The sequence below is a fragment of the Protomyctophum bolini genome, assembly GCF_963924005.1.
Source record: "Protomyctophum bolini genome assembly, chromosome: 22".
Classification (NCBI taxonomy): domain Eukaryota; kingdom Metazoa; phylum Chordata; class Actinopteri; order Myctophiformes; family Myctophidae; genus Protomyctophum; species Protomyctophum bolini.
In genome coordinates, this window is record NC_137883.1 from 12,682,796 (window position 1) to 12,695,590 (window position 12,795).

Below are 12,795 nucleotides of genomic sequence, written 5' to 3' on the forward strand. Positions count from 1 at the left end.
AGACCTGTAGCAGACCTCTCATTGATCCAGGCAACAATGTGTGCGTTCCTCGCTTCCCCTTTGAAAGGCCCTTAAGGCTGGGATTGGCTACTAGGGGAGGTACCCTGCAGTATCCTGGTCTCTATACTATACTGTATACTCTATAGTACCTGGTCAGCCGTGGTGCCTGATGGAGGGAAAAGGAACTGGTTGGAATAACATGTTCCTTCCACTGCTATGTCCTACTGGGGAAACTCCCCCTGTCAGGTGATAAGAAGCGGCCTGCTTCCTCTTAGCAACAAGTAAGAAAGCGATCACACGACGCTGGTACCAACAGGACCCACCGACGAAAGAACATTGGATGGACATTACTGAGGAACTGTATGTTATGGAAAAACTAACATTCATACTCATTCATCTCCCCAGGTTGGCAGCGGGAGAGTAGTGCGCATGATTACAGTTTAGGCGTTGGCACCGGGTGAAAAACTGGGGAAAATGGGTTACAAAATTGTGGGATAAAAAACCCAGACCAAGACCAGTAAATAAAGTTTTTCTGAAAACATAGGATTTAGAACGCGCTTCAGGTCTAAATGCCCTAATGTGCTTCTGTAGAGAGGAAAACGCTTCAGGTCTAAATGCCCTAATGTGCTTCTGTAGAGAGGAAAACGCTGAACAACAAAACTATGTTTTTCTCTTTGGATTGCGGTTTAGTTTTTTGGGCAGTAGAGGGTGTCCAACTGATCAGCGTATAGCTGCATCTAGACCATGTACAGACAGTAGAGGGTGTCCAACTGATCAGCGTATAGCTGCATCTAGACCATGTACAGACAGTAGAGGGTGTCCAACTGATCAGCGTATAGCTGCATCTAGACCATGTACAGACAGTAGAGGGTGTCCAACTGATCAGCGTATAGCTGCATCTAGACCATGTACAGACAGTAGAGGGTGTCCAACTGATCAGCGTATAGCTGCATCTAGACCATGTACAGACAGTAGAGGGTGTCCAACTGATCAGCGTATAGCTGCATCTAGACCATGTACAGACAGTAGAGGGTGTCCAACTGATCAGCGTATAGCTGCATCTAGACCATGTACAGACAGTAGAGGGTGTCCAACTGATCAGCGTATAGCTGCATCTAGACCATGTACAGACGATGCAGTAGAGGGTGTCCAACTGATCAGCGTATAGCTGCATCTAGACCATGTACAGACAGTAGAGGGTGTCCAACTGATCAGCGTATAGCTGCATCTAGACCATGTACAGACAGTAGAGGGTGTCCAACTGATCAGCGTATAGCTGCATCTAGACCATGTACAGACAGTAGAGGGTGTCCAACTGATCAGCGTATAGCTGCATCTAGACCATGTACAGACAGTAGAGGGTGTCCAACTGATCAGCGTATAGCTGCATCTAGACCATGTACAGACAGTAGAGGGTGTCCAACTGATCAGCGTATAGCTGCATCTAGACCATGTACAGACAGTAGAGGGTGTCCAACTGATCAGCGTATAGCTGCATCTAGACCATGTACAGACAGTAGAGGGTGTCCAACTGATCAGCGTATAGCTGCATCTAGACCATGTACAGACAGTAGAGGGTGTCCAACTGATCAGCGTACAGCTGCATCTAGACCATGTACAGACAGTAGAGGGTGTCCAACTGATCAGCGTATAGCTGCATCTAGACCATGTACAGACAGTAGAGGGTGTCCAACTGATCAGCGTACAGCTGCATCTAGACCATGTACAGGCAGTAGAGGGTGTCCAACTGATCAGCGTATAGCTGCATCTAGACCATGTACAGACAGTAGAGGGTGTCCAACTGATCAGCGTATAGCTGCATCTAGACCATGTACAGACAGTAGAGGGTGTCCAACTGATCAGCGTATAGCTGCATCTAGACAATGTACAGACAGTAGAGGGTGTCCAACTGATCAGCGTATAGCTGCATCTAGACAATGTACAGACAGTAGAGGGTGTCCAACTGATCAGCGTATAGCTGCATCTAGACCATGTACAGACGATGCAGTAGAGGGTGTCCAACTGATCAGCGTATAGCTGCATCTAGACCATGTACAGACGATGCAGTACAAGCACTGCTGTGCATCAGAGGAGCAGACGGCACCAACACCAAACGTTATACAGTGAATCTAACACTATAGCTTTGGGATTAGCAGAACTTGGCATTATAGCATTCTGTGCACAGTCGAGCAGTTTGTGAGGGCTTCAACAGGTAGTTCCAACGGCGCAGTCTGATTGGTTGAAATAGCTATCTACCCTTGCTTCAAACGAGCATGACAGCACAGCATGCTTGAAAAGAGCATGACGGCACACCTAAAATCAGCTGTGCTGATCAGATCAGACTCTCGAGGAGCAGACTCGCAGAAAGGTTGCTATTTTGAGAGAGAAATATAGATTGTGTGTGCAGACGTGCACAGTAGCAGTCATAGATTGTCTGCTGATGAGAACCATCTGAGGCAGAATTACAGCTACTGATAATCTACAGGAAAACAATGCTAACAATATAGCTGCAAGCAGCGATAAGACGGGGCCAAGCAATAAGACAAATCACACCCGTGTCAACTGAGCGGTGCAGGCTGCTCAACAACACCCGCTGGCTACAGTAGCTGCAGAAAGTTTTTCGGCATGAGGAGACGCATATGTTTATTGAAGTTTTATTGCTGACGGTCAAGCGGTTCATGAGCACCCTTTGCCCTCAACCATATTGCCAAGCCAAGCCGAAAACCGAATGGTTTTGCCAGAACTGCTATTTTTGGCAGAAGAAGGGAGAAGAAACAATAATAAGGGATTAAAGTCTCTAAGGGCTTGGCCACTTAAAACATACAGTATGCCCTTCTCTCTCTGTATTTCTGTGTCTCTGACTGTCACCCCTCTCCTCTGCCTAGCCCTGTCACAAGTATTACATAATTGCAAATATTTTTGATAATCACAATTACTTTTGCATAATGGTCAGTTTCCAAACAAAAATGCAAATTGTAACGTTCCAATATTAAATGACAAAAAACAATTAAATTGCAATGATTTGTGTGACAATGAATCGTCGACTGTCTCCCACTTCCATATTCTGTTTAATTTTAACCAACAGGAATCTGAATGCAAAAGGAACTATTACTGTATGTGTGATCATAGATCAACTTGCTGCTGCATTTGTGTGCAGAGATTAAAATGGGGTGCATTTTGCATCCCAAAACGCAGTTTACTGTGCTAGGTCCCGCATGCTGTCTGGAACAACAAAAATGTTTGTTTCCTTGAATTTGCCTCCGGGGGCACATCCCAGTATAGAATGAGGATGACAGGATTTTGGCCCAAATGTTTCCATTCCCACTAATCCCCAATGTACACACGTTCTGAATGCCCCTGCCGACAGATTCAGCAGCGCAGCTCGGAATCTGTTCATGACAGATTAGAGCTCGGCTGACCTTCTCCAGCTCAGCCTTCAGTCAGGTGCTTGCAGTGTGCTGTCACAGTTTGGGATGGATGCTGGCTGTCTGCTTCACCTTGTGACACTCTATCTCCCCCTCCCTCCGTCGCTCCCTGAATGCTGCAGCATACGCACGCACGCACACACACAGACACACCCACACGCACACACACAGACACACCCACACACAGACCCACACACCCACACACAGAGACATACACACAGTCTTGCTTCTACAGCTTTTGTGACTTACTAAAATACTCTATTATATACTTTATCTGCCCCTTTTGATTCTGTTGAAGGTCTCAAAAGCAAACCCCTTCGATATTTTAAATGGCAATAAAAGAGGAAGACCGAGGCAAAAAAATAATATTGAAAAGTTTTTTTTTAAAAGCCTTTATTGTAGCTAAGGCATGGCAAGAATTACATTTTTTTCTTTACACCTACACGTTGTGGCACACACCCTTTATCAAGCTGACTGCCACTTTCTGTTTGCCAAAAAGACGTGCTCCTTTTTCTCTCTCTAAGTTTGTTGTACGGGTAGTTTCAATTCGCTGCAGCCACAGACTGGAAGGACCTATGAAAAAACTCTGAAGCTGGCCACTTCCATCTCTACGTCAGCTATTATCTAACTGCTTGACATTCTTAAAGACAGTCTGTCCCTCAGCCCAGTTTCATTCTGCTCTTTTATTCGGCTCCGTTTTATTGTGTGTATTTTAACCGTGTTGTGTAATTTATGACATTTGCATTGTTTTATAGTGTGGTGTTTTTATTGTTTTAACGTGAATCTTACTAGCTCAGTGGTTGTGGTTAGTGTCCGCCCTGACAGTGGGAGGCCGGGGTTCCCAGGCTGGGTCATACCAAAGACTGTTAAAATGGGACCCAATGCCCCCCTGCTTGGCACTCGGCATCAATAGTTGCATTCGGGGTTGGATCAACTACAAATGATTCCCGAGAGTTGCTGCGGCTTAGCGCTCCAAGAGATGGATCAAATGCGGAGAACAACGTTCGCATACAGCAATGTGTGACACAAATAGTAGGACTTTAACCTTTAATGTTGATTTTCTGTTAGCCCCCTCTCACTAAAGAGGCTTTGCAGTTATAAAATATGTGAAACTTTGTTCTTAATCTTTCTTTGCCTGGTAAAGAAGCTTAAAAACACACACGCACACTCATTTCTCTCTCACATCCACGCCTCTACACAAATTATGCTGTATGTACGATTGTACGGTAACCATGGAGACAACAAACAGTGGGATGCTGAGCGGGGAGGCGTGGACTGCTTGATTGACAGACCTGATGTTTAATGGATGAATCGTGCTTCTAGCGAAATAACAACTCCAGTCACACGTGTCAGTCTTACATACTGTTGGCACATATCTGCACTTTTGCTCAGTGGAAACCAAAGCTATTCAGTATGTTATGGGCCGACGTTAGGTGAATGGGTTGGGTAGAGAGTTTTGATTCCTGGCCAAGGCAATGTGTCGAGATGTTCCCTGAGCGAGACACTTAGAGTGTCGCCTAACGCAGTGGCTCCCAAACGTTTTAGCCTGTGACTGCAAAATGTGATGTCTCCACGTGACCTAAACTAGTGAAAATGGCAGATCTACAAGCTCACAACACGTCGCTTCGACAGGTTGTGCACTTGTAAATATGTTACAATGAAGTGTAAATTCAGCATACGCTTTTGAATTGTTACACAAAAAAATAATAACCGTGTTGCTCTTGTTTCTTTACTTCCTCTCCACAGGCCTTTCCACCGTTACCTAACGAGGCTGAGATTGCACACACGAAAAAGCTTTTCCGACGCAGGAGGAATGACCGACGGTAAGCATGCGCGTGCCCACACACACGTGTGCACGTTTGTATTAATATACTTGTGATAACTACGGTAAATACCATTTAAAAATACATCTAACCCTGACGCCAAACATAGCCGATCTACAAGCACACTACCATCAACAAAAATGTGTTGTGAGCTTGTAGATCGGCTATTTCAGACTTAACTTAAATCTTAACTCCCAAATAATAGTACAATTTGTCCTCATACTATACTTGATATGGCCCTCACAAGTATAATAATACAAGCATGCACGCACGGCACGCACAAAGACACACCTCGGGGAGAGAGTATGTTGTTTCCATGTTGATGTCAGACACTACAGTGCCAGGCCTAGAGCCTTAACTCTTCTCCCAAGCCAACGTCAAGACAGGAATGTAAGACTGCGTCATAGACGGGCAAAAAAAGACGGACCAGATAATGCTAGTTTTTCATATTTAACGGGGCTGCTCCACTAAAAAAAGGATTTGTTTTGTAGCACTCACTATGTTGTTGCCACAAAAGGAAATTATTTCCCCTAGTTAGTGAATTAACATTTATTTGCTCATAATGTTCCTCGTATTTTGTAGATCATCAAATGATGATGTAAAAATGAAACTAATCCCAAAAGCACTAGCTTGTACATTTAAGTCATCCATTACAAGTCTTCCAATGTCTTTTGGAAAGCCTTTAAAGATGTCAGTTTTAACCCAAATGTGACTTCATTCAAGCCAATTTTAAATTCCTGATATTTAAGAGAAAACCTCTCTCTTTCATTCTCTCGCCATTTCTCCCGACGTCACTGGAAAATATTTCCTCGGTTGCTAAGTAACAGACACAAAAGAAAAATATTTGGGTTGTCTTTGTGGATGAAAAGGCAAAATAAGTTGAGCCATAAGAGAGACTTCTAGACTCAGTTTTGTATAATTGGTGGTGACTTGAGTGTTGAAGAATGACATCATTGCTGTCGGGGCAGAAACCTTGTATCGATATTTCCACATTTATTTAATTTTTTATTGTAAATGAATGCCTTATTTCACCGTACAACAGTGTGGACATTTTCTGATCTACTGTTATATCTACTGTTTTCTGTACCTTTTTTAAACCTTGAAAAGTATTAACAAGAGCTTGTGATTAAATAATAAGTATATTGTAGTAAGTAAGTAAGTATATTGGAAGCATCCTGAAACGTTAGGGTTTTGAACATACAATGGGGGGGGGGGAGTACTCAATTTGTTTAAGTAAAAGTATTAATACTGTAATGTAGAAGTACTCCGTTACAAGTAAATGTCTGCTATTCAAAATTTACTTGAGTAAAAGTACAAAGGTATTGGTATCAAAATGTACCAAAAGTAGAAAGTAAGAAAGTTGTGCAGAATGTGGCATTTCAAGTTTTCAAATCTATAAAAATATTTTGAAAATGGCAGATCTACAAGTTCACAATGCGTCGCAATCGCATGATGATCGAATGATTCCTTTAACAAAAACCTCTTCTCAGTGAAACAGATCTGAGTTGTAACCATACTTGGTACACTGGTTCACTCTACATACACCAAATCCCGGCGCCCAAAAATAGCCAATCTATAAGATCGGCTTTTAGATATAGGCTATTTGTGTTGCCTCCAGAATAGGGGGTGTTGGGGTTGAAGTGGTTAAGGGCAACTTCTCAGCTGCTTGGGTTGACCTACTGTATGTTCTGTGCGCGCGTCTGCGCCTATATGTCCATGTTTGCGAGGTGTGCATGCATGTGTGAAATTGTGGCCGCCAGGCACAAACCTTGTATCGACATATTTCATATTTTCATCTTTTATGTAAATGAATGCCTTAGTGAATGCTAGTGACACGGAATAGAAATTTAAAAAAATTAAAAAGCCGTATTATAATTTGAGGGGTGCTGGCCCATCCTATATACAGTACAACATGAGTTAGACTTTAATATATTAGCGCCCCTCACTTCACACGGGTGTGATTGTTTTTAATCAACATTTCAGAAAATATTCAGCTACGTATAATGACATTCCCCAAATCAGGACAGCAGGTGTGTTTTTGAGGAGCGCTAACCTCTCCTATATACAGTTTAATGTTTTTCCTTAAACAAACATAAAAAAATGACATTGACATGACGAGTTTAATGTTTGTTTTGTCTGATAATTACGTCATAAAAGATGTGTATATACAGTATAGCGCCCCTCACTTCACACGTGTGTAATAAGAGGTATTAAGAGCTTGTGACTAAATGATAACCACATTGGATCCATATAGGACGCGTTTGGACATGCAAGGTTTCCTGTCCGACTAGTAGCGACGACGTGTGAAATATCGCTGAAGGTTTAGCCAACCAGCGGGGACTTTTCCATCTCCAAACTCCTGGCCACTGTGTGCCTGTTCCCTCCACCTCTGGTCCTCCTGACCCTGCAGGAGTGGGCTGAGTGCAACCTGTCCTTTTGGCTCTCTTTTGACTTACAAGAACCAAGCGAACCGTAAAGTATACAGGTTCAGGGTTTGTTTCCATATGAGATATATAGCTTTATATACTGTAGCTGGTTTTCAAAACCTAATTTGGAGTTTCGCTTTTAAGATGGAGTGCCACGATAATCCTAGTCTTTATACTCCCTGGCCAGCAGGGGCGCCTGATGGAGGGGAAAGGAACTGGTAGGAATAACGTTCTTTCCATGCGTGTCACCCTCTGTCAGGTGAAAACTGAAAAGAAGCGGCTTGGACTCTTAAGTGCAACGATTCCGTTCCGGGTTCCCCTCCGTAGCCCAAAAGAACAATGTGTGTGCTTTGATGGTGTTGTCCCACCAGGCTATAACACAAACGTACAAACATCAGCCCCATGCAGCGAGCATCCCAGGCTATAACAGACTGCTGCTGCAGTTGTGTTCTTGCGGTTTGCTTCTCCACAGTAACAATATGTCTCAGGGAAGCCTATAGAACCTCCTGTCTCTGTCCGTACTCCAGGGAGAGGCACGCACAGAGGTTGACGAGTCCTTCATGCCGCAAGGCACAGAGACATTGAGAGAGAGAGAGAGAGAGAGAGAGAGAGGGAGATCAGGGCCAGAGACAGTCTTGTGTTGTGACCGCACATTTTGGTTTAGTTTTGGTCATAGACTTTTGAATAAAATGTCATTTTCTTTTAGTCAATTTTTTTGTTTTGGTCTAGTTTTAGTCAACTAAATATCATGTGGTTTTAGTCGATTTAATCTACAGTGTTTTTGTCGACATAAATGTATTTTGGTGGGCCTTGATGGCGTCTTAATGACAGATATTACAGTTGGTTGCATGCGGAAAATAGCAGATCTACAGTATACTATAGATGCTTGGCACTTTGGGCCAAAAATAGTGTGTGTGTGTGTGTGTGTGTGTGTGTGTGTGTGTGTGTGTGTGTGTGTGTGTGTGTGTGTGTGTGTGTGTGTGTGTGTGTGTGTGTGTGTGTGTGTGTGTGTGTGTGTGTGTGTGTGTGTGTGTGTGTGTGTGTGTGTGTGTGTGTGTGTGTGTGAGAGAGAGAGAGTGAAATGTACAGGATAAAGAAACCATTTCAAAGTTAACTTTGATGCCATGGTAGAAACTGGTGATAAAATAAAGAGTGAATTGATCATTTGACCCTTTTTCAAAGTCTCTTCCTACTGTACTGTGATTGCTACTCCACATAGCAGATGTTATTGCTGGGCGACATGACTTCAATACATGTTTAGTTCACACTTTTTGATGATTATATATATATATAGCAGATCTACAATGGGTAAATGTGTCTGCGGCCCAAAAATGGTCAACTCGGGACAACGAATCTCAGGTGGGTGTCCGTCCCATCCAGCCACGACAGCCACCAATCACCACTGTCCTTTCCCGTCCCATGGTTACAATATGTCCACCAATCACCACCTTCCTTTCCCCTCCCATGGTTACAGCGATCACCACCGTCCTTTCCTCCTGTCCCATGGTTACAGCCGTCCAGCCATTTCACTGTTTTAGTTGCCATGGCATTCTTCACTCTTGTAGATCGGTGGTTCTCAGACGTTACTCTCAGAGTTACTTTAGGGATGGGACCATATTATGGAAAGTTTGTCACGATTATTGTGGCAAAGATATTTGCGATGAACCATATTATCGCAATAATGAAAATACTCTTAAAGCTTTTGTTTGACCACTTGAACAAACCTATTCTGGAAGGAACGTTTGCAAAAATATATATATCTACAAGCTCACAATGCGTTGCGAGCTTGTAGATCTGCTCTTTTTGATGAATCAATTTGTGTAGATTGAAATAAGAGTGCACCAAATGCACTCTTATAAAACGGGTCTGTTTTATCTAAGTATAGAGGGTTTAAGTGGTACTGAATTTGCAGCTCAACAAAAGCCAATTTATCCTATTTAACGATAAATTTAAATCTCTTTAATACAATTCTTTTTTTTGTCACTATTGGCGATTATCGTCCCATCCCCCTAGGGTCCATTGGGTTAAGAGTCCCTGGACCCAGTCTGAGAACCACTGTTGTAGACCCATGCATGTAGAATGGATTGTGTAGCTGCTGAACTGCTAGATTGAGTTTTTATGTTTTGTTTTTTCTCTCTACTCCTCTCCTTTTGATTTGCTTGTTCCTCCTTCCTGTACTCTTTTTTCTTCTGTCGTCTTCTCTTTTTTTATCTCCTCGTAATTGTTTTTCAACCTCCTTCGGCTTCCGTCGTGTTTTTTCCTGCTTCGCCATGTTTCTTTTTTCCCATCCATCCCATTGTATCTTGCACGGTGGGATGGCCCTCCTACTTCTGCTTGTTGTAGAGCGAGTGGTCATCTCAGCCGGGACCATCTGACCGTAGTGCTGCCCACCGGCCCCGGGGGGAAACGGAGAGTCTCAGCCAGGTCAGTGGAAAACAGGCCTGGGAACAGTAACGGTACAGTCCAGTACGGCCAGGTCAGTGGAAAACAGGCCTGGGAACAGTAACGGTACAGTCCAGTATGGCCAGGTCAGTGGAAAACAGGCCTGGGAACAGTAACGTACAGTCCAGTACGACTGCAGACGTATTGGAAGTACAACCGTTTGGTTGCTCTTGTCAAGGTGGTGGTGGTGGTTTTGCTTTAATACATGATATCATATGGTGTAAAAGAAGGTGAACAACATAACAATATAAGGTATAATTCTATCACAATTCCTCCCTCAGGCCACTCCTCAAAAAAGATGAGTAAGAACAAGACCAAGAGTGTCTAAAAGCCACGCTAGTTACACCCAACTGGACCATTAAACCAAGTTAAAGGAGTACAAAATGACAGTTTTTTTTAACCCTGGATACTTGTCACATTCTTAAGCCAATAATTTGATGTCCAGCGGTGGTTCCCTGGAGACACAAAGGAGACTTTGTTGTGAGCTTGTAGTTCGGCTATTTTCACTATTTTATCTGTGGAACCGAGTCAAACTAAATGCAATGCCTACAATTCCACGTGCTTGCCGGGGTGGGGTGTTCCCCAGTTCAAATAACAGTATGATTATTTTGGGGGGGATCACGGACTGAAAGGTTTTGGAACCCTTTGTCTTGAGAGATCATGTCAGAACCCCCAGATGCACACCCAATATCTAATATAAAGCCCACCAGTGAACTTTGATTTGTGATCTTGGATATGACAATTACCTCAGCTCTATGTGGCCTAAGGAACATTTTACATTTTTAGTTTTTGATCCTACCGGTAATCTACCTTTTTAGAAAAGTAGTGCCACACGGTGTTATTTCACAAGGCTAATTCAAATGCATGACTTGCATCACTTTTTCTTTAAAGTTTCACTCAAAGAAAGACATTTTCAGAAGGTGACAAATTGCAGAATGTTGGCCTTCCTTCTCTGAGCAATGTGGTCTCTTGTGTGTTCAATCCATTTCGGTTTTATTTTCACCTTTCCACTTCAGCCTCCACCTTCTTTAATCAAGGTTACCATTTGTATTAGTTTTTATGTGCTTTTGACTTCAGTCACACTTACATTTTAATTTGTTATAAAGTGAGTTTTCTAGTTTCTTTCTTTATTTTTTATTTTTCTCCTAGTTTCAGTTTGTTATGGGGTAGTCTGGCAAGATTCAAAAAGCTCAGAATAATACGAAAAGAGCAGATCTACAATCTCACAAGCCTTTGAACTTGTAGATATGCTATTTTCACATTGTTTGACAATAGCTGGCACATGATTCAGATTTTTTTTCTTGTCACTTAGATGCACTGTTTAGGTACATGTAAAATCAATTATATATACTTGCGCTCGGACGCTCATGATAAAATTACCTAAAACCCTAAAACAATAAACACAACAGGGCAAGATTATCAGTCAAAGATAGTGCATAGTGCAAAGTACAGAGTTATTGCCCAGTCACTTTTCACTGTCCGATGTCCTGTGAAAACATTTAAATACTTAAAGTGTGCGCTTTGAGGAACTTGTATCCCTTCACTCTTGTATACCCTTTCTGTGGGGTCTTTATCGATTCCCAGGGATTTATTGAGGCAGACGTCCTCCAGACTAGGCAGCTCACACCCAGGGATGTTCTCAGCAGTGCGAAAGACCCTCCTCAGCGCCTTGTGCTGTAAAGACACGTAGGGGACATTTTCTATACGATTTGAGTTCATTTTTAGGGTTCGGAAATCGGGCCGTTCACGTCATTTTCAAATGACGAATAGTATCAATAATTATATCCATAGCATGATATTAGACTGGATATTGTCTGTGATTGTGGATATTGTACTATTGTGATATGGTTATATGGTTAAGTGTTCTATAAAAAGAAATATCGGATCTGGAACCTATTTAGTTTTAGTTAATATTTTGTAAACACACTATACAGTCTCTGTGAGTTAACTTTTTGTCTGTAAAGCCTCAACAAAGTAGGGCAATAATTTATGAAAAGAAAACAACACAAGAATGTGAAATATGAGGTTTCTGCCCGACGGCAACGCTATAATAAAACATTCTCTTTGTCTGGAACTTTATTATAAACTAACTGAATGCTTGTTGGCAACACGTGCCCCTCCGGTTGCAATGCCCATTGTATCCTGTTCTATCAGGGAACTCCTTGTACCCGCTGTTATGGTACCCTACCCATTGTGCCCGTTGGCGTGCATGTGGGTATACCAGGGGAAATAAGGGAGGGCCTCCTCCTCCTAACACTCTTGTTTGTTTTGTATGTTTTGGAGAGGTGGAGGAGTGTGTGTGTGTGTGTGTGTGTGTGTGTGTGTGTGTGTGTGTGTGATCAAAATGACTTCACTCTTTAAGAAAACTTCTTTAGAAATAGTTATTCCATTTCCATACTTTACTATGGCATGAGACTAAACCTTTCACTCCTTTTTAAATTAACAATACTTTAACTTAAAGTTGGTGCGATGTGGTTTTGAGATTGGACTGGTTTTCCTTGCTGCTGTACCACATACAGTACTGTGTAGTGTGTACGTGGTCTATTGCCTTTTCTGGATGCAAAAGGTACTTCTGGAGCGTAATGGAGTGTAATAGCAGAGTACTACCACTGTGGAAATATCCATGATATTGGTATTTGTTAATGTTTAATATTAGAATGTTAGTGAAATAACATCTAA

At 42.5% G+C, this 12,795-nt stretch overlaps 1 protein-coding gene across 5 annotated transcripts in view; it reads left to right on the top strand.

Moving 5' to 3' along the window:
• Nucleotides 1-12,795, top strand: part of ctif (CBP80/20-dependent translation initiation factor) — a 61,715-nt gene that overhangs the window by 32,995 nt on the left and 15,925 nt on the right. For 4 of the 5 annotated variants that reach the window (XM_080756262.1, XM_080756264.1, XM_080756263.1 and 1 more), the window contains 2 exons: nucleotides 5,172-5,248; nucleotides 10,018-10,098. In XM_080756262.1, coding sequence (XP_080612388.1) covers nucleotides 5,172-5,248; nucleotides 10,018-10,098 — 158 coding nt within the window. The remainder of the gene's footprint in view (nucleotides 1-5,171; nucleotides 5,249-10,017; nucleotides 10,099-12,795) is intronic. The other variant, XM_080756265.1, reaches the window with a different exon arrangement.